The sequence below is a fragment of the Ctenocephalides felis genome, unplaced genomic scaffold, assembly GCF_003426905.1.
Source record: "Ctenocephalides felis isolate EL2017-DRISC unplaced genomic scaffold, ASM342690v1 CF-g0.4_SCAFFOLD_01170, whole genome shotgun sequence".
NCBI classification, from domain to species: Eukaryota; Metazoa; Arthropoda; class Insecta; order Siphonaptera; family Pulicidae; genus Ctenocephalides; species Ctenocephalides felis.
In genome coordinates, this window is record NW_020537324.1 from 39,088,347 (window position 1) to 39,111,657 (window position 23,311).

At 32.8% G+C, this 23,311-nt stretch overlaps 1 protein-coding gene across 1 annotated transcript; it reads left to right on the forward strand.

The window, feature by feature from the left end:
• The first annotated feature begins 16,044 nt into the window (after positions 1-16,044).
• On the forward strand, positions 16,045-17,582 carry LOC113367212. Its single transcript, XM_026608841.1, has 3 exons — positions 16,045-16,090; positions 16,166-16,783; positions 16,921-17,582. Exons 1-3 carry the CDS (start codon positions 16,045-16,047, stop codon positions 17,580-17,582), a joined length of 1,326 nt encoding a protein of 441 aa, XP_026464626.1.
• The last annotated feature ends 5,729 nt before the right edge of the window (positions 17,583-23,311 follow it).

The window sequence follows — 23,311 nt, forward strand, 5'->3', positions numbered from 1 at the left end:
AATAATTTATTTACAGTATATTTACAAAATATACACGAACAAAAATCACACAAAAACCAGTGAAAATGCCGTATGATTAAAGCTTACATCCATATCAATAATAAAACTGACGTTTCACGGAACATCTACGAACAACGAAATTCAAGCGCTCACTGCTTTTAAGCGCTTGTTCAAGTTGGTTTGGAATTTTTCGCGTTCGTTCGTGTTCCTGTTCGTTCTTCTTTGTATTTTGTTGTTCGACATGTGTTCGTGTTCGTTCATTAGGTGTGGACGCACCTTAATAGAACTAGAACTAACAGAACTTTTTTTTATTTTCATTTTTTCATAATGCAAAATTAAAAAACACATACGGTCTTAACTTTTTGACATTTTTTTTTGTTTTTTCATGGACAATCTAAATTTTTTCTATAAAAAGTATTAAGATCGTTTGTTTTCGCTATACCTATTGTTAGTGTTATCACTCGTATATATGTTTCACTTTGCCCGCCATTTTTCTAGATTTCGATCATTTTTTATGTTGTGCCAGCAGAAATAACACCGAAAGCTTCATGATTTACGTGAACACGTCAAGAAAAATTTTTTGCTGATCTTCCAATACAGCTCAACCCATGCTCAACCACCAACCGATATTTGCTATTTCCCACTATAATACGTATGTGCTTTTACTTTTTACTTTTTATACTTATTTTATTTAATATTATTTATGAATATATTTTCCTAACTAAAAAATATATATGTGTAGGTAAGAAAATCCGATTTGAATGATTCAAAAAACTTTCTGTTTGTTTTGACAAAATAATTAATTTTGGAAAAAAAATTGTCTCAATTTTTTTTTCTTTTTTGTTTGTTTGTCGAAAGTAATTCAGATTTTATTTTTAATTCTGGCTAAATAAAATACTTTAATTATTATAAATATTAGCCAACGTAACAGTATTTATAATAACCTATTTGAAAGCATTTAATATTCCCGAACAATTTGTTACGCTGCGGAAAGTTTCATCAATTTGCCGATTTGAATTCCCCTTCCATGTCTTCACAGCCTTCACATGCTTCACTCGTTTGTATATACTCTACTTTTTCCCTCCCCTTCCCCTTCAATGACAACAAACATATATACTCTTCTTTTATCTATGTTCCATTTTATCTTATTATTTCTAATATTGTTATTTTGTTATATTTTATTGTTTTTCTAGTATTATTTTATTATTCAGAAATTTTATTTATTTTATTTATTAATTTTATATTTATTATTATTTGCTTTTATTTTATATTAAATCATCATACTACGGATATTATTTTAATGTAAACTCTATCCTTTGCACTCTTATTTATTTAAATTTATGTTACTAATTATCATTATTGCTAGATGTTGTATTATTTAACAGTTGTAATAAATATTGTAATTAAAAAAAAATCTATGTTCCATGCCTTCACAGTCATTTCACAGCATTCACACATAGCGAATAGTCGATGCCTTCTCTCAGTTTCCAATCTACATTGTGTTTTGATAGTAATGCTTTGTTACTTCATGTCGGTCTACTATTGTGTATATTGTATGTCATGGATTTGTGTCTAACTTTTGTTATTAATGTTTATTATGCACTAATACTATTGACAGTTTAACATCTTTGGATAAAGAAAAAAAATTGAAATCTTAAATTAATAGCTTTGTAAATACTTCACTAACAAATTCGTTTAATCATTTGAATGGTTTTATTTGCTACTATGTAATGTGTTTCGTTAATTGTTACTATCATTCTATTCAACAAAATTACTGGTGACTATAAAATAATATTTGAAACAAAATAAGCGGTTTCTATAGTATTTAAGTTTACAATGGATTCTCACTACTTGGAAAAAGAAGGCTCTGACCTAAGCAGCTTGTTTCAAAAAATTATATTGGACTTGAAGGTACTAATTCTTCTATTTTACAAACTTAGTAATTATTTTAGTTGTATTCAATTTTATAGATTCATAGAATCTATTTAATTCTATTAATCATCTTTCTACATTATAATTGCTGCATAGTCTTGCATGATAATAACAATTTATTTGTGGTAGTGTGTTATTTATGTGATTTGCAATTTTATGAATATGTATGTTAAAAACGTATTTATTAGAAGGAAAACTAGGAATGACATAATATTGTTCTGAATTCTATGATGTGGGCATCACTGTTTCAATTCTGAATGTATGCACAATGGCAAACTGGAACTGTTACCAGCTTCGTTGCTGAAATCTAATTATGCTCAGTGGTATTGTGCTAATTTTTTTTAACAAAACACTAAAATTTAAAAAAACCAGTTTAAAAACTGGTTCTCATATTTGTTTCATTTTGGTTCAAAAATGAAAGCAACATTACAAAATCCATTTTGTGCAGATATATGTATGTTTATTATAATAATATGAACAATTAATAAAAATTAGTTAAATTATAAAATACAAATAATATATCAAACAATACTGCATAAAAACTTGGTTAAGTTTTAACATAAAAACACTAATGGTATTTATAATATGCCAAATTGGATTTTGTTCAGGATCTTGTAGTTGAATTTTCCTTGTTTTGTTGTCTTCCGCTGAACGATGAAAACTTAACCAAGTTTTTACATAATTATTTATGATTAAATAATTGTTGTGGCGGGTCATTCATTTTTATAAATAAAAGATTTGCTAGATTTTCAATTAATATTCTATATCTTTGTTTATTTAAAATAATATTCATATTACTGAATTCGTACTCACACTTGAACTGCAAGGTTCAATATTTATGTATCGAATTAGGATTTCTATATTATTAGGAACTACTTGGCCTCCAGTATCAATATAATCTCTGATTCCATTGATAGATTGCATCAATGATGTTAATTTAAATCTGATGCACAAAGACTGGATTTCAATTTCAATATCTGCTGGCCACTCCCTTGATATAATATTCGAAATTCAATTATAAAATCGTTTTCCGTATGTAGCGATTTTTTAACTTTCCGTAGGGCAGTTATAGTAATGGACTTAAAATCGAAAAATAAAATTTTTGCATTTTTCGACGTTTTGAAGGTTTCTGAACATTTTGGCAAACGTCAGAAAAAATGGATGTGAGTATGTGTGTGTGTGTTTTGTATGTCCGCATTTTTTCGACCAGGTTTTTGGCCGCACGGATCAACCGATTTGAATGGTTCATAAAACATTCGATTCCTATTGATAGGGAGATGTGCTGATTAGTTTTTGGCAAAGGCAGGTCCAGCCGTTACGGAGATACGGAGCGAAGAGTGCAGAATATAGAAATCGAGTTCTTGAGAGAACGGAGTATCCGATTTAAATGATCTAAAAAACATTCAATTTGTAATGATTGGGAGAAGAGATAATTAGTTTTTAACAAAGGCTAAATGTGCAAAAAATGGCAGTTTTTGAAAGAACTAAGCGTCCGATATGAATTTCATTTATGAAATCTCGTTTAACTTAAATTGATAATTTTTGTAAAGGAATAGGAGAAAATGCAAGTAGTGAAACAGATATATCAGAATTTGACTATATTTTAGCGGAGTTAAAGCCTTCTTTGAATACATTTCTGGATCTATTAATCGAAATGGCAAACATTATTGATGATGATGAGCAAACAAACAAGCTAATAGATACTGAAATGTGTGATTTTCATAATATTTACAGTAAATATCTCTTAACTTTAGAAATAAATATTAAAACATAAACTTCTCCTTCGGGAAGTTAAAAAAATGAAACAATATCTAGTTCAAGTAGTAGCATCGGTGACAATTCCAATCAAACAAACAATATTAAACTAGCTGTAAGTGGAATTCTGTCTTAAGGCAATTAGGGCATCGTGCCTTAAGGCAAATTGCTGGAACTTCCCGTACCAAAAATTATTATTTTTTTAAAAACAATTAACATTTTTGAAAAAAAATTACTTCGAAAAAATAAGATTTTTGAGAAACTATAAATTGGACAAAAAATTACTTTTTTTTGAAAAAAAATTTTTTTTTTTTTTAATTTTTTTTAAAAAAAAAATTTTTTAAAAAAAATTTTTTTTTGAACAAAAAATGTTTTCTTCATTTTGACATATTTTGGAAGATCTGAACTTGTTTTTCAAAGCAATCGTACTGCTTTAACTGCATAGAGACAAAATATAAAGCGCGTAAGCGCGGCGTCGCTGTCTAACGGGTAAACATTGATACGGAACCCATAGGAAAATAAACAAAATTTATACTTATTGTTAAAATCTCTATAAAATATCTGAAAATTTGATGTGCATATGTCTAATGATCATTTTTGACCGCCAAATGGCATTTTTTTTACTTTTTTCGTTAGATCTCCGAAACCGCTAGACCTGCCTTTATGAAAATTTGATCAATTCTTTATCTTGTCAATACAAGTAAAATGTTTTTTGAATTATTAAAATCGGACGCTCCGTTCTCTTAAAAACTGAGTTACCGTTTTCGGCACTTTTTGCCCCGTATCTCCGGAACGGCTAGACCTGCCTTCGCCAAAAACTAATCAGCACGTTTCCTTATCAATACAAATCGAATGTTTTTTGAATTATTCAAATCAGTTGATCCGTGTTCCCGAAATCGTCGACGAAAATTTGTATCCGCACATACATACACACACGCACACACACACACACACACACACACACACACATACATCCATTTTTTCTAAGGTATGCCAAAATGTTCAGAAACCTCTGAAACGTAAAGATATATAAAAATTTTCATTTTCGATTTTTTTGCGATTACTATAACTTGCTCTACGGGAAGTTAATTACCAGTAATCAATTTATCTCATTTCGACGGTACTTATCTGATTTGGTTACAATTCCACGATTCATTCAATTCGATTATTCACAACGGCCAAAATATTAGCAATTCCGAAAAATTCCATTATCTAAAATCCTGTCTAAAAGACGAAGCAGGTAATATTATCGAATCTTTACCTGCTACCGCGGACAATTACATCATTGCTTGGGAATTGCTAAAATCGCGGTATGAGAATAAAAACGTATTGTAAATAATCATATCAAATCACTATTCGATTATCCGCCGATTCCATCTGAATCTGACGCAAGTCTTCGCGATCTAATAGACACCTTCAATAAGCATATAAGGTGTCTAAAAGCGTTAGAACAACCTACACAATATTAGGATCCATTAATTAATTATTTACTTAATTCAAAAATTGATAAAAAAAAAACGTCAAGAATGGGAGATATCATTAAACAAAGTCTCTGAGCTTGTAACGTTTTCTGACCTCGTAACATTTTTTAATAAAAGACGTCAAGTTTTTGTATCAACTAATATTAACGAATCTAACAACAATAAACATAAAAACTTGGCATATTCCGAAAATGAAACTAAGTCATAGGCGGCAACACACAACATTAACTGTTTGTTTTGTAATTGTAGCTGTCATTTTATTGCGAAGTATTGAAAACATTATCTCCCGAAGTTATGTTATATAAAGTAAAATTTTAAATTTATGCGTGAATTGCTTACGAAATAATCATACCACTCAAAACTGCTTTTCTTCAAATTGATGCAATATATGCAACGAAAATCATCACAGTTTATTACATATTGAAAATGAAAATTCATCAACGAATCCAACCCAAAATACTATACAAAATGTTTTATGTTATATTCAAAATAATTCAAATCAAATACTTTTACCAGCAGCTTTAATTAACGTTCTAACTCTAACAAATGGAGAGTTTGCAGAGTTCTACTTGACTCTGGATCAACGTCTAATTTTATTACTAAAAATTTTCCAATAAACTCGGATTAAACAAACAAAACATAAATATGCTAGTCAGCGGTATTAATCAAAATTCTTCAAAAATAAAAGAAAAAGCAACTGTAACATTAAAATCATGCATCTCGAATTTTTCATCAAAATTATCATGTTTGATTCTGGAAAACATAACATCGAATATTCCAGCGGCATCATTTAAATCAAACAATTTTAAAATTCCTAATCATTTAAAATTAACAGATCCCGCATTTGACATAAGCGATAAGATAGATCTCTTAATAGGTTCTGAATTATTTTGGGAAATCTATTGCAATGGGAGCATAAATCTCGGCAACAATAAACCGATTTTTCATAATACAAAACTAGGATGGGTTGTAGTAGGCAAAGTGCCAGTAAGCGAACCAACATCTTTCACTATGTGTAATTATTCAACAAAATTAGAATTACCGGTGCAAAGGTTTTCGGAAGTTAAAGCGCAACATATAATCAAAAGCAAAAATCAATGCATACATTCTAGCGCAGTAAACGGAGCGTTTTAGGTCTGAATTTTTTTACTGTGCTCCGAATTGAATGAAATTTTGGAATTAGGTTCATCTTACCCTCAAGTTCAAAAAAGAAAACAATTCGGGATGCGCCATCACCACCCGGGGGGATGACAACCCTTCTCAATTGTGTAATTACATTTTTTCAAAATAACGTTTCAGAATAATCGATAGAAGAACTAATTATAAGAAAAAAATTTCTTCTATAGTTTTTCAAAAAAACTAATACTTTTCAAGTTACTGGCCACTAAAGATTCATATATTTTTGGCGATTTTCTTCGTTTTTTTGCAAATATCTCCTAAAATATACATTTTAACGAAAATCATGTAATAAACAAAAAATCGTCAATAAAAATCTTAATAAATCGGTATTATTACATAAAGTGTTCTAGGAAAAATATTAAGCAATATTTGAAAAAGCAAAGTCGTTTTTTATTTAGTTCAAGATTTAATTGTTGTATTTAAAGCCATCTACTGTCGAGGTTTTACATTTTATGCATTTCGATGAAATTGGGTTTTATAGTGCTCAACATAAGCTTTAAAATGAGTGCTGTTACAAGTTTTTTGCGTGTAAAATGAGTGAGCTATCATGCAAATAAGAAGCATATACTAGTTTTTTCTTTTAAATCATATGGTTTAATGAGCGCTATTTCCACCAGAATTAAATTAATTCACATTCCATCTAGAATTCACTTCATTATAGACATCTTGATGGATTCTAGCAGATTCACTACTTTAGTACAAACTATTTTCAGAAAACCCACGATTTTATAAAAACTTTTTTTACAATTTGCGCGGCCGCGCAGTCTTTAAACATTCATAACTCTGTCAATTTTTGTGTGAAAGAAAAATAATAAAAAACAATAATAAGCCAGAAAGATCCCTTTGAATTTTATCTATATGCTTATATACTTTTATTCTTTTTGAGATACAATGAACATAATTTTGTATTTCAAATAAATTGGAAAAAAAAGTTTTTATAAAATCGTGAATTTTCTGAAAATAGTTTGTACTAAAGTAGTGAATCTGCTAGAATACATCAAGATGTCTATAATGAAGTGAATTCTAGATGGAATGTAAATTACTTTAATTCTGGTGTAAATGGCGCTCATTAAACCGTATGATTTAAAAGAAAACTAGCTGTAAGTGGAATTCTGTCTTAAGGCAATTAAGGCATCGTGCCTTAAGGCAAATTGCTGGAACTTCCCGTACCAAAAATTATTTTTTTTTTAAAAACGATTAACATTTTTGAAAAAAAAAATTACTTTGAAAAAATAAGATTTTTGAGAAACTATAATTTGGACAAAAAAATTTTTTTTGAAAAAAAATTTTTTTTTTTTTTTTTTTTTTTTTTTTGAAAAAAAATTTTTCTTTATTTTCACATATTGTGGAAGATCTGAACTTTTTTTCAAAGCAATCGTACTGCTTTAACTGCATAGAGACAAAATATAAAGCGCGTAAGCGCCGCGTCGCTGTCTAACGGGTAAACATTGGTACGGAACCCATAGGAATGTAAACAAAATTCATACTTATTGTTAAAATCTCTATAAAATATCTGATAATTTGATGTGCATATGTCTAATGATCATTTTTGACCGCCAAATGGCTCATTTTTTTACTTTTGCCTCCATATCTCCGAAACCGCTAGACCTACCTTTATGAAAATTTTATCGATTCTTCATCTTGTCAATACAAACGTAAAGATATATAAAAATTTTCATTTTCGATTTTTTTGCGATTACTATAACTTGCCCTACGGGAAGTTAAAAACTTCGTATATGCTTCTTATTTGCATGATAGCTCATTCATTTTACACGCAAAAAACTTGAAACAGCACTCATTTTAAAGCTTATGTTGAGCACTATAAAACCCAATTTCACCGAAATGCATAAAGTGCAAAAACTCGACACTAGATGGTTTTAAATACAACAATTAAATCTTGAACGAAATAAAAAACGACTTTGCTCTTTCAAATCTTGCTTAATATTTTTCCTAGAACACTTGTAATACTGATTTATTAAGATTTTTATTGACATTATTTTGTTCATTACATGATTTTCGTTAGAATGTATATTTTAGGAGATATTTGCAAAAAGACGAAGAAAAACGCCAAAAATATATGAATCTTTAGTCTCCAGTAACTTGAAAAGTATTAGTTTTTTTGAAAAACTATAAAAGACATTCTTTTCTTATAATTAGTTTTTCTATCGATTTCCGACGTTATTTTGAAAAAATGTAATTACACAATTGAGAAGGGGTGTCATTCCCCCGGGGGGTAATGGCGCAACCCGAATTGTTTTCACTTTTAAACTTGAGAGTAAGATGAACCCAATTCCAAAATTTCATGAAATTCGGAGCACAGTAAAAAAAATTCAGACCTAAAACGCTCCGTTTACTGCACTAATTATTCAATAGACAATCAGAATGCATAGTTTCTATAAGCCTCTGTGATGATGTTATAATTGGCGTTTAGAGGTCTCCTCCATTGAAGAGATCCTCTGCTAGAATTAATCTATAGCTGTCTGTATATAATTTAATATTGCAGGTTCTTTGGCCATTTCTTCTTGAGTCTTCTTGTTTGAACCATTTTGTTGATGATTTGTATTTCAGCGTGATCATCGATTTTGTTGTGGTAAGAACAGCTCCGGGTCTTTATATTTTCATTTACGGTTTTAATTTCCAGATTCCTGTGGATGGTCTCATTAGTTACATGCCAAGGCGCATCTACCATTGCCCTTAATATTTTGTTCTGGGTACGCTGTACAATTTTTATGTTTGATGTACTTGCACATCCCCATAATTCTGTTCCGTAGCTCCATATTGGTACTAGTACGGTTTTGTATATTAATGTCTTGTTTGCGTATGACATTTTCTGCCAATAAGCCAGTACAATTGTTTACGTTTTTTCATCGTTTATTTGCTCTTTTGTTTGATATGGAGACACCATGTGAGTCTAGGGTCTAGATAAAGTCCTAAATAATTAATGCTGGTAGTAGGAGGAATTTCGATGTTATTTATAAATACGGCCTCACAGTTTTGAGTTCTCGTTGTAAACGTGATATGTTTTGATTTGTCTTCATTTATACTCATTTTCCTTTCTTTAAGCCATTCTTCACGTGCGAATAGATGTTTTTGTAAGTTTAGAGATACGATCACTGGATCTTGATGTGTTGCCATTATAGTTTGATGAACTATATATTTATTTTATAAATGATTGAAAACACCATTTGACTTTGATCAAGATTTAATCCGATGAGAAAATACGAACACGTAAAACTTTTCCGATCAGAACAATATTTTTAATGACAAATATAACAAAAGATGATTATGTTGTTTCAATCTTTCTACAGTGAAGTTTTTTTCAGTCCCATTTATGCGGAGTTTGTATATCCGGTCAGTAACTCGCTCTAGAACTTTATAAGGCCCACTGTGAGGTGGTTCTAGAGGTTTCCGGACATGATCTGCCCTGAGGAATACATGTGTGCATGTGTCCATATCTTTCAAAATAAACATTTTGCCCTTGTTGCGATGAGCAGTAGGAGTTGGTTTTAATGCACACATGATTCGGCGATGATTATCTAAAAATATTTGTGGATTTGTTGAGTTATCAGATACATTGATAAAATCACCTGGAAGTCTCAACGTAGTTCCATTTCTGCTGGTGATTCTTTTATATCTTCCTTAAATGAGTTTCGTAGACCAAGTAGTACGTAAGGTAGTATCTTGATCCACGGTTCAGTGGAACACATCAAAGCAGCTTTCAATATCCTATGCCATCGCTCCACGAGTCCATTAGCCTGAGGGTGGTAAGCTGTTGTACGTGTCTTCTTCGCTCCAACTGCCTGGGCCAAAGACTTGAATAGAGCAGACTCAAATTGTGTGCCTTGGTCAGAAGTTATTGTTGTTGGATTCCCAAATTTTGAAATCCAGCACATAAATAACGCTTGTGTGACTGTATCAGCTGTGATATCTCTGATTGGTATACCTTCTGGCCATTTTGTAAACCTGTCTATAATTGTTAAACAATACGAGAAACCATTAATATTTGGTAAGTGAATGATATCAATATGGATGTGAGAAAATCTTTCATCTGGTACAGGAATATGCATAGGGTTTTGAAACGGTTGTGTTTGTGGACTTTCGACTTTTGACAGGAGATGCATTGGCGAGTCCAAGTAGTAATATCCTTTCCAATTCCAGGCCATACATATCGTTTGCGAACTTCTCTGGATGTAGTCTTGATGCTTGCATTAGAAATACCATGTATTACATCAAATACAGTTTTGCGGAGTTTCTGCGGAAGATAAGGTTTGACAAAATTAGATTCGATATTACAATATATAAGAAAACCATCCAATGTCAATTTGTGGAGTTTCAATGATGTTTCTCCATCAAGTAATATTTTCAATTCTGGGTCCAAATTCTGCTCAATGCTTATCTCCTCAGCTGACAGTTTTGTTGGCATTTCTATTGTATTAATTCTTGAGAGAGTATCTGCTACAACGTTTTCATCACCTTTCACATACACAATTTCAGTGGAGAATTGGGAAATGTATTCTAATTGTCGTCTCTGTCTATCTGAAGCCTTTTCAAGTTTTTGCTGAAATGCATATGTGATTGGCTTGTGATCAGTCTTGATTTTAAAATATCTTCCTTTCAGGAGATATTCAAAATGCTTTATTGCAGCAAATATGCCCAGTAGCTATCGATCATATGTTGAATACTTCTGTTCTGTTGCTGTTAGTTTTCTGGAGCAGAAACCGATGTGTTGCCCGGCACCATTTTCTTCCTGCTCCAGAGTAGCACCAATAGCTGTTGTAGAGGTATCCGTCACCAAGCAAATGTTGGCTGAAGCATCTGGATATCGAAGTAGTGCTGCATTTGCAAGTGCTTTTTAATGTCATCAAAAGTCTTAAGAGATTCTGGGTTCCAGACAATTGGAATTGTATCCTTGCTGCCTTTGGTACTGACTTCCTGTAGTAATTCACCATTCCTAGAAACCTACGTAGTTCCAGAACTGTGGTTGGTTGTGGAAAGTTTAAAATTTTGTCCACTCTGATGACAAGCTTCCATCATTTCTTGCCGTATTATAAGTGGAATATTATTCAGGTCTACATGTGTTACCTGATAGTTTAAATTAGGTTGTCGTGGGAACAAGGTAGTTACTATTTTATTCGATAGTCGTGGGCAAGTTGGTGAAGGCATTGGCTGGTTTTTGAGGCGAGACATTACAATCTTATAAGGCCTTCCCTATGAATTTTCATCGACCTCATCCAGAAGTCCTTTCCAGCATCTAACTTTGCTATCTTTGATAGCTTTATTTAGTTGCCGATGTGCCTGTTTGTATTCCACTACCAGTTGTGCAGAATTCGTGAGACTATATCCTTGCTGAGAGATCCTTTTTTTCTTGTGGCACTCTTTACGAAGAGAGCTGATTTCTTCAGCCCACCAATGCACAGATTGCCTTTGATTTATGCCATGCTTACGAGTCATACTGATATCACAGACATCTGTTATTCTCTCCATCAGCTCTCTAGTATGCTTATCTGAAATTATAGGTTTGCAATTCAAGGCAACTCTCATGGCTCTTCCATCAAAGGATTTTATTTTCCAGCCAATGGCTTTAGATATCTTTACATGTCTTCTAATGTTTCTATTCGTTGATATTTCCTAGGTGATTGCATTGTGGTCATCAGCAGTGTAGATATCTAATACCTTCTAATTGCTCTCTTTTCCTCTGACGAGGCTATTGCTAACAAAAGAAAGGTCTATTATTGAGCTAGCACTGCCCAAAGGTTGGCTTATCACCGCTATTTAGTAAAACATCAAGTACATTAAAGGCCTCTAAAAGTGCTTTACCTCTTGTATTAGCCTTCTTACTTCCTTCCTTAGTCTACCGCACATGTGTTAAAGTCTCCGGTTACCGCTACGGTGTGGTGTCGTTTTGCATCCTCTACTAGACGATCTAAGAAATCAACCAAATCTGGCAAAGAAAGACTAGGGGGAGCGTAACAGCTGTATAAATGATTGCCATCTAATGATGCTAGTACAAATCCAGCATTGCTATTGTTAACGGCGTACTGTCCGTTTTCCATGGCCAATTAGTTAGTTGTTTGTAAGGCTCTGATAAGAGCGCAATATCAATTTGCATATCTCTTACCGTCTGCATAAGCAAGTCGTGTGCAGGCTCACTATAATTTATGATTAGCTGCATTATCGTCATGTTTTAGTGTTTATTATTTTCTCCATAGCCTCCCTATATACAGGACATATGTGAGTGCCGACATGATGTGCTACATTTTCAGAGTTTTCATTTTCAGCGCATAGTGCACATTTTGCTGCATTTTTACAGTTGGATATTTTGAGACCTTCTTGTCCACATCTAATGCATCGATTGATGCGATTCACTTCGCTCTTGCACTGTGATCCATAATGTCCGAATAGCGAGCATTTAAAGTATCGGATTGGTTTTTTGATGGTTTTAATTCGACAGTTGACCCATCTAATTCGCATTTTGCTACTTGCTCTGAGCAGATCGTGTACAATTGCCGCTGGTAGAGCTACAGGAGCAATCTGGGTACCTCTGTATGCCTTACGAATCTTAATTGCTTCTGCTGGTGTGTCGCAGGCTCCTCCGGTTGCTTTTTGTAGTGCACACTGGATATCCATTTTTGAGGTTTCAGCATCAATATCCCTTATTTCTATAGTTTCTTGGTGCCCCTTATAGATAACTTCGGCCTCATCCTTTAACACACATGCAATAATCTGTTATGGTACTTGGCCTTTGTCCGCGCTATTCTTGGAAATGTTTATCAACAAGTCTCAATTTCTGGATTTATTTATTTTGTCTACTATCGTATTTACCTGGTCATCAGAGACATCATGTTTGATACGACATAAGATTTCGAAATAATTAACTTTTTCGGTAGGCCGGATCAATAAGGCATTTGGTTTTGGAAAAATTCTATGATTTTTTATCATTTTATGGTTAGAGATCTGTTCTGACAGATGTATCCTTGCTTCCTTTTTTTCTGTTTCCTCGGCTAAACTTTATGCCAGTCATTTAAGGGGGTTGTTCTTTTTTTCGTTACAAAAAATGCAAGGTATTTGTTTTTGTATTTTTCCGAAATGTATTGATCATAGAGACATGCGGTTTTTTAAAACAAAAATTACAAAATCATAGAATATTAAGAAATTTTATATATTTTTTTTGTCGCCGTCATTTGTTAACCAGGGGGCGCCAAAGTGGGCATTGCAAAATCGATCTCTTTTGCGGTGCCACAGATAAATCCGTTGCGAATCGCCTGAAACAAAAAAAACGAAACTACGTTGAAGAAGAAGTTTGAATCCAGTCCCCCTACCAAAATAAAAGAAAAAAAGCAAGAAGGAAAAAAATGGCAGCTATTTTGAAAAAAAAAGTGTCAAAAAGGGCCTTTTTTTGGGACGAGAAGCTTCGCAAATTTTTTTTGCGTAATGTTATCAAGTTGTTGGTATGGTATAGGTATTGCAGTGGTGAACAAATTAAAAAAAAATGCAAGTCGATCCGACTTGTAGTTTTTTTTTTAATTTGTGGTACCGCATTGAAAAAAGTCAATTTGAGAAAAACGTATTTAAAGTTTTTAATATAATGTACTAAATACACCATTTAATTTAATGTACTAATACACCATGGCGTTCAAAGGTGCTGACACATTAAAAAGGTCATGTGCATGACGTATTATAATGAAAAAGAGAGCAGCTGGCATACAATAGCTCCGGAGCGATGAAAAAAACGGTTTCAGAGGATCATACATATAGAGATATATATATCTATAACTTCGTCAAAAAATTAGATATTGAGATGATTTTTTTTTTAAATAATTCTAAGGTTTTTAGCTTTCATAATAACAAAAAATCTCAAAATCGAAAAAAAAATAAATAAAAAAAGAACAACCCCCTTAACTCGATTTCTTCTTCGTTACATATTTTTATGATCGACTGACGTCTTGACAAAATATTTTTCTCATTAACCTGACTGTTTTTTATATTTTGGGTTTTTTGAGGCCTCACTTGTGCCCTGCCGTAAACTTTCTTCTATAGGGGCTGTTCCACCACTTCGCATTTCATTTATCATTACTTCATCCGTATCATCCGTAATTTGGCCTATTTCTTCTATCAGTTGGTTGTCTAAATCAATAAATCTTTTTATTATAGCCACTATGTTGCATGTTTTTATCTTTACTTCTTTATGTATGATTGACTTCGATTTGACAATCATGTGCAGTGCATTTATGAATTTTTCAAGGACTCATTTTGTTGTAAAATGAATTTTTTCTGACAGTTTAGCGATTGGCTCTACTTTACTATTTACACCGTCGCATGAGCTTTTTTAGCGGGGTTTGGGCTACATCTGATGAACCTGGGCATAGCGCTGTGTTCAAATTATTTGATGTTTGATCGAGCAATGCACTGATTGTATCAACATTGCATTGCTTGACATTGCTTGTTTTAACAAAATTTTACCTGCACTCAGAGGCGACGTTCACTCAGCTCGCTAACTTATAAGTTACTTATTAAAACTGATAGTGTATTTGTGGGTATGTGTTTGTGTGCGCGGATATAAATTTTTGTCGACGATTTCGGGCGCACAAATCAACCGATTTGGTTAAAAAAACATACGATTCCTATTGATAAGAAGACGTGCTGATTAGTTTTTGGTAAAGACAGGTTTAGCCGTTTCGGAGATATGGGGCAATTAGTGGGGTGCATGGCATTGTGCCTTAAGGCAAATTGCTGCAACTTCCTGTACCGTAATTAAAAATCCAACCCAAAAAAATTACACAAAATGTGTACACATTATTAAAATCTCTATAAAATATCTGATAATTTGATGAACTTTTGAAACGTAAAAATATGCATTTCATTTTCAATTTTGTTGCGATTACTATAACTTACCCTACGGGTAGTTAAGAATCGAACAGCGGCCGTGTTTGCGATCTATTTATACTTGTTTGTCTATGGTAAACACGAAATTTAGTACGTAAAATGCGAAATTTGACATGTTGTATCGAATACTCATTTTTAACTCTGAATGTAATTAGGGCGTTGCATAATAATAAACAATTGTAAAGTTTTAATTCAACTAGAAGTGTATGGCATCATGCCTTAAGGCAAATTGTTGAAACTTGCCGTACCGTAATATTCAAAAAAATCAATAATCAATAAATGTTGATCAATGATAAATAACCATTATCTTCTTATATATAAAAATGGATCGCAAAATGTGTTGGTAAGCGCATAACTCAACAACGCCTGAACCAATTTGGCCAATTCTTTTTTTAAAATGTTCGTTGATGTCTAGGGATGGTTCTTACGGCGAGAAAAATTCGAATAATCGTCGGGAAAACCCTAAAAACAGCCCTTTTCTAACTAATACAAATAATCGTAGTCGGCTTCTCGATATTATTTCTTTTGTTTTACTGTCGGCAGGCGATAAAATTGGTATGGCGTTAAAGAATTTGACTTCAAGTCATATAAGATTAAAAAAATCAATGTCAATGTCCATTTGCCGCCCTTGCCGGTGGTATTTTCTTGCATTTTCTGCTATACTCTACTGAGTGTGCTTTTGTTTTGTTTGTAGTGTTTTGTTATCTTCCTATGAATAAAAAGTTATTACAAGTGACACAATATTTTAATATTAATATTATTAATATTAATATTAACCAAGCTAATTACCGATCTAATCGTACTGCACAAGAACATGACGACCGAAATGAACATGAAAAAATTAGGATATGGGCCGCTATGTTAGTGGTAATGAAGCAATTCTCGAATATTTTCTTTTCCAATTCATAAGAGACACCCATCTGTTATTCACTTAGCTGTGCATTTAGAAAATGAGCAAAGGGTGTATTTTACAGCAGAGAACGTAAGTCAAAGAGCTGCTCAGCCACCATCTACTACATTAACATCTACTACATTTGAGATATGTCAAAACGATAATTTTGCACAAACACTGCTATATTCTGAAATGCCAAAATACTATACTTGGAATAAATCTTCAAAGAGATTTATACGACGGAAAAAAGAAAAACCAGTACCAGGATACCCAGATGTATATTCCACCGATGCGATTGGTCGAATTTATTCAGTACATCCAAGCAATAATGAATGTTTTTATTTACGACTGCTATTAGTCAATGTACGTGGCCCAACATTATTCCAACATTTACGAAATGTTGATGGTGAATTGTGTGGATCCTACAGAGAAGCCTGTCAACGTTTACAATTGCTAGGAAATGACGCTCCTTGGGATCAAACTCTCAGTGATGCTGTAATATCTTCACACGCTCATCAAATACGAACATTGTTTTCTATAATCATATTCACATGCTTTCCATCAAACCCAATTGATTTGTGTATCAAGTACAAAGATAACATGTGTGATGATATTTTGTATCAAATACGCAATAGAATGGGAAGTCCAAATATGCAAATCAGTGAAGAAATTTACAACGAAGCGTTGATTTCAATTGAAGACATGTGCTTGATGATGTCAAACAAACTATTAATTTAATTAGTCGTGGCCGCACCCAATCGTCCAATGCATGATTTAACCATTTTTCTTTTAACCAAGAGTTGCACAGAGAAAAACTGTATGATCTCAACAATTTGAAAGAATTAATCGAAACAAATCTTCCACTGTTGAATGAACAACAGAGGTATGTATTTGATACTCTTATGAAAGTAACAAATGATGGAACTGGGGGGATTTACTTCTTAGACGCACCTGGTGGTACAGGAAAAACTTTGATTTCATTAATATTAGCAACAATTTGCTCACAAAATAAATTTGCACTTGCACTCGCTTTATCGGGAATCGCAACTTTGCTCGAAGGTGGTCGAACAGCCCATTCAGCACTAAAATTGCCATTAAATATGCAAAGCAATGAAACTCCAACTTGCAACATCTCGAAGAACTCTGTAATGGCTAAGGTTTTGCAGCAATGTCAATTGACCGTTTGGGATGAATGCACGATGGCACATAAAAAATATTTGGAGGCTTTAGACAAAACCTTAAAAGATCTACGCAGCAATCACCGATTTGGTGGTGCAATGATTTTATTAGCAGGAGATTTTCGTCAAACATTGCCAGGGATTCCACGATCAACGCCAGCTGATGAACTCAACGCATACCTAAAGTCATCCAATCTGTGGAAATATGTCAAAGTACTTCACTTAAGCAAGAATATGCGTGTTGAGTTGCAAATAAGCCAATATGAAAAACATATTCTCTAAACCAGGCATCGGCAACCTACGGCACGCGTGCCAGGCTTGGCACGCGAAGGGGTTCTGAATGGCACTCTATAAAGTAATCAGGAAAATCGCAAAATCGAGTGATTTTTAAATAAGAGAAAATATTTAATTTTAATGATTTTTCTAACGTAGCTCGCTAATGTAATTCAACCTACGTTGAAGTACTTAAAGATGAATTTTCCAGAAGATGCAAAGACTTTGAAGCTTATGTGCCTAATTTCCTTTCTTATAAAACCAGATCCATTATAATACCGTTTGATTTGTTGATTTTCGAATGAGATTAATTTTGATAATTTTGAAATGGAAAATTATCAAACTAATATCTTCAGAATTATGGAGAACAAAATTAAAGGAATACAAAAAAACTGGAGATGACTCTATGGAAAAATCGTCAGCAATTGTGAATATTGATTTAATTGTTGAATGACATTGCCGGAGAAGATTTAATGATTAGTTAAAAAAAATTAGCGTTTTGACTTTCAGCTTTGTCCATTTCCAGCATAATCACATATCTCGTGAACCAATTTTTTCTCACATGTAACATATATTGATTCACAAAGAAATCGTTTAACAACTAAACATTCAGAATCTTGTGTGAAATTAAAAGTTACAAATTAACCCCGGATATTGAAATGTTAAAGAAAAATGTGCAGGCACAAGGTTTGCATTGATGTTGTTTAGTTTATATTCAGTATTCAAATTAAGCTTTCTGCCGCCCTAGGCCCTATCTGATCAGACGCCCTTTTTAATAGACAATCTTTTACTTTTTAATTAAACTATAATTTTATTCTAAATTACTTAAAAATAACTTTTAACTTTGCGTAAAGTATTCGTAAGTTATAGTAATCGCAAAAGATCGAAAATGAAAATTTTTGCATATTTTTACGTTTCAGTCATTTCTAAACATTTTGGCATACCTTAAAAAAAATTGATGTGTGTGTATGTATGTATGTTTCATTCTCATAGATAAGAAAGTTCTGATTAGTTAGCAATTCAGTTTTGAAAGAACCGAGAGGGGTTTTCGAAATAATCAAAAAAAATTTACTTGTACTAAAGAAATGAATAATTACCTAAATTTTTGGGAAGGCAGGTTTAACTGTCGATCAAGCTTTTTTTTTGTAATTAGTAAAAGAGAGAAAAAATTCGTCAAAGTTTTAGCCCACAATTTTAAGTCGATTTTAAAAATTCAAAAACCATTCGAAAAATCTGGTTGGAAATCGTATTCATTAGTTTTTGGTAAATAAAAACCTGCCGGACTGATTAGGTTTGCGGGACGATCGGCCGAGCCAGTTGTTTTAAATTAGCATAAATAAAAAATCAAAAATATTACGTTTTTGGAATGAAGCCAGAAACCGATTTTTAAAATTAAAAAAGATGCCTGAAATATATCAATTAGGAGTCAAAATTTTTACAATTTAAAAATTCATCAAAGTTTGATAAAACTGTAGTCAAAATTTGTGTTAAAAGGCGCATTTGTGATGTGATAAATCAAAATTTAATTTTCAAAAACGCCTGAACTGATTTCACAAATTAAAAAGACATTGGACTAAACTCGATAAATAGAACCGAGATATTCAAAAATTTCGAGTTTTTTCAAATTCTAAAATAATTCGATTATTGAAAATTTTTGATATTAATTTTCTCAAAATTTTGAAAAGTAGAATTGCCTTTTCTGAAAACTAATCATTCTTCATATCACTGAAACACCAACGAACAAAATATTTTGAGTCATTCAATCGAATGATCTGTACTCTCAAAACCTCATGACCACTTTGCACTTTCTGCGCTCTGTATCTCCAAAATGCTAAACTGCCTTTGGCATAAACAGACGCCTCTCAGTAAAAGCCAAGCGATATTTTTTGAATCAGTCATGGCGAAATTGATCCTGCCAAATGGACATTTAAACATCTAAGAAGTAAATTTTGAAAATTAAAATCTTGATACGGAATGATTCAAAATAATGAAGACAAATTTGTAATAATTAATAATTTTTTTATAAAAAAATCTAATAATTGATGGTTCAATGATCATTTATTACCAAGACACCTTTTGGATCCCAAAAACGCTGACCATGCTCTCGCAAAATTTCGATAGTTCTTATTTCGTCATACAAGTAAAAAGTGTCTTGAATATTCAAATCGGAACGCTCCGTTTTTGGAAAATTGAACTAGCATTTTTTTTAACTCTCTTGCTCCCTATTCCGAAAACTGTCTTTTGCAAAAAAATAATCAGCACGTCTTCCCCGAAATTTCGGCATTCGGGACCCGAATGCCAATTGGCAAAAAATTGTAACCGAATAAACACATGCATACATTCATTTTTTCTAAGCATGTCAAAATGTTCAGGAGAGACTTGAAGCGTAGAATATATAAACAATTTTATTTACGATTTTTTAGGATTATTATAACTCAGCCTTCCTAAAGTTGGAAAAAAAAGCCAATTGGAGGAAGCAACCAAATTGTCAGATATTTTAGTTTAAGATTCAATTTATCCTACAGGCAATTTAAAAAAATATGTTTTCACATACCAAAAAAAATGACATAAATTAGTTAACAAACAGTGAATATATTATGTTAATTCGCCATTGTTTGATATAATATCGAAATAAAACTAGAACCATTTGAACAGTTTTTTTAAAGCGTTTTAATTATAGATTCACCTGAACAAATTCAAAAAACGAACTGTTTTCAATATTTCTTCAAAAAAATCTATCAGTTGATAATTATTATATTAAATATGAATACATCAAGAAAATATCATGCGGCACCCAACGAATAAAAATTGATTAGAAAACGCATTACGTTCTATTTCATCGAAAATGATCTCTAAATTTACAAAAAAAAATCAGGAATTTCATCGAGTTTAAAATTTTTACATTTGAAAAATTTTCCGCCCCCTAAATTATGGCCGCCCTAGGCCCGGGCCTATGGGGTAATCCGCACTGTTATATTAGAAATTCATGTATTTGTTAATAAATATGTTAAAAGATACATTTGGTTATAATTCTTCTTCACTAGAACCTAACTATTATTAGGTTGTCAAACTATTCCCTTTCGCTTTTTTGCTCTTGGTTATAATACAAAAAGCGGAAGGGAGATATTTGACACCTTATATTTCAAATTAAGGCGGCACTCTAAATATATTGGTAGAGTGGCTTGGCAACACTACCGTAAAAGCTGAAAACCCCTCTCTAAACACTCATTTAGATTGGTAATGACAATTTTCCTATTGACATGTTGACAGGATGTATTAACTTCCTTATTTTTTGTTATTTACCTCAATCAAAAGAAGAACTCATTTAGAAGGTGTTTCCAGATGTTGCTCAAAATTACAGAAATCATCATTGGTTAAGCGAACGAGCTATATTGGCAGCCAAAAACATTGAGGTAGATGAATTAAATTTCAAAATTCAAGAACAAACTACAGGCGAATCGAAGATATATAAATCAGTTGATTCGGCAACTAACCAAGACGGTGTAGTTAACTCTCCACCGGAATTTTTGAACTCGCTGGATTTGCCCGGATTGCCACCTCACAATCTTCAATTAAAGGTTGTTTCGGTAATAATAGTGTTGCGAAATATCAATCAACCGCGCTTTTGCAATATAATAAACAACGTGATAGAAGCAACTATATTGAAAGGAAGGTATAAAGGAGAAGATGTTCTCATTCCGCGCATCCCGGTGATTCCGACTGATGTGCCATTTTAGTTTAAACGACTACAGTTTCCAGTGCGGCTTGCTTTTGCTACGACCATAAACAAGTCTCAGGGCCAATCATTAGTGTTTGTGGCATTAATTTGGAGAACCCATGTTTCTCACATGGTCAATTGTATGTTGCCTGTTTCCGTATTGGAAAACCATCAGATTTGTTTGTCTATGCGCCAGGCAATCAAACAAAAAACATCGTTTATCACAAAGCACTACAATGAAAATATAACTATTTTTTTCATTGTTAATCATTATCATTATGATTTACATGATTAAAATTGCTTACTTTTGAATGCTTATAGTGATTTATTTAATTATTTTTAATTCACACCACATTAATACCAGGGTGACGGTTCTGTTCTGGATAATTTTTTGCAAAGAATTTAAAAAAGGAAGGAACAAAACACTGCCACATTACAATTTTTTTTGACGGGGCGAAGTCTATCGGGTCAGCTAGTTGTTTATAAAATAGCCTGAGCCTCACAGAGTTTGTTTGTTCACTCCAGTGGACAGCCGTCCCCAAAGTGTTAATCGGATAATCCCTTCTCTCAAAAACTGCACGACTATTTTTGGAATCTTTGCGCTCCGTACCTTTGAAACCGCTAGACCGGTCTTTCGCATAAACTAACCAGGACGGATTGCGGATAGTATGTAGAGTTGTGAACCGGTTTTCAATTTTGGGAAACCGGCGAAGATTCCATAATTTTAAGCAGAATTTCGTTTAAAAATCAATTATCTTATTCGAATTAGAAATTAAAGATAATCATCAAGTCATTCTGTATTGTTAGAGACAGTGATTAAGAAATAATACATTATTACTCGAATTATATATATATATATATATATACTCGTATATATATATATATATATACAGTCATTTGTTTTTTCAGTGAATGTCATTCGATTTTTGTGTAAAGCATAAAGTCTGGAATTCACCCGATATCGATTTAAAATCGTGCTTTTTTAAAAGCAATCGGGTGTAATTCTCCCAAGATATTTAATATCTTGTCAAAATTATAAGGTGAACGTGCCTTCTGCTGACTCCTCTTTCCAAACACCGGATTGGTGTTGCTAATGGTTAGAGGATAAGCCACATTAGCAAGTGAATTTTTCTAAATTTAAATTTTTCTAAGTCTTTAGATTAACTTTATTAAAATCAGTGCTGTGCATATTGAAGAATACAAGAATATTCCCAGGCAGGCGCCGCCTGGGAAGAAATTAAAAATAATGAAAATGGAAGTATAACGAGCGAGACCCTCAAAAACAAATACAATGCGCTATCTGATCGGACTGACATGGACACGGACAGGGAGCTTGAGGAATATAAGAAGGTCAAACGAGCGGAAGAAAGCCAAAACAAGGAGGTCGAGAAAATTGATGTCGGGTCACAGCCATCCACTTCAGGCGTACAGGCAGCACCATCGAAGAAAATAGACATGAAGCAAGAGAAGATTCCGCCTATCATTGTAAAAGCTGAAATAGAGTTGAAAACCATCCGCTATATCCGGGATACAACCAAGATCAATTTCAGGTATTAGTTCCTGAAAAATAATTTACACAAATTTTATACCGATTCAATTACTGACCACGAGCAATTAAAAAGCATATTGCGAGAATGCAATTACCCCTTCTACACCTACTCCTTGAAACAAAATCTGGAAAAAAAAATAACAATTACGGGACTCCATCCATCTATAACTGACACAGAAGTCCGCGAAGAACTGCAGCAGAAAGGAGCTAAAATAAAACAAGTGGTGCAAGTAATACGAAAACAGTCGGACGGTAGTCAACATAAACTACCAATATATATAATTTTAGTCGACAAAGACCAGGATATGGCGGAGCTGAAGCGGATAACCAATATTGGTGGACACATCTTCTCCTGGGAGACCTACAGACCACAGAACAGAGCGTTGCAGTGCAGTGCCACAAATGCTTGAACTTCGGCCATTACATCGTACACCTGCGACCTAAAGTACAGGTGTATAAAGTGCCTTAATG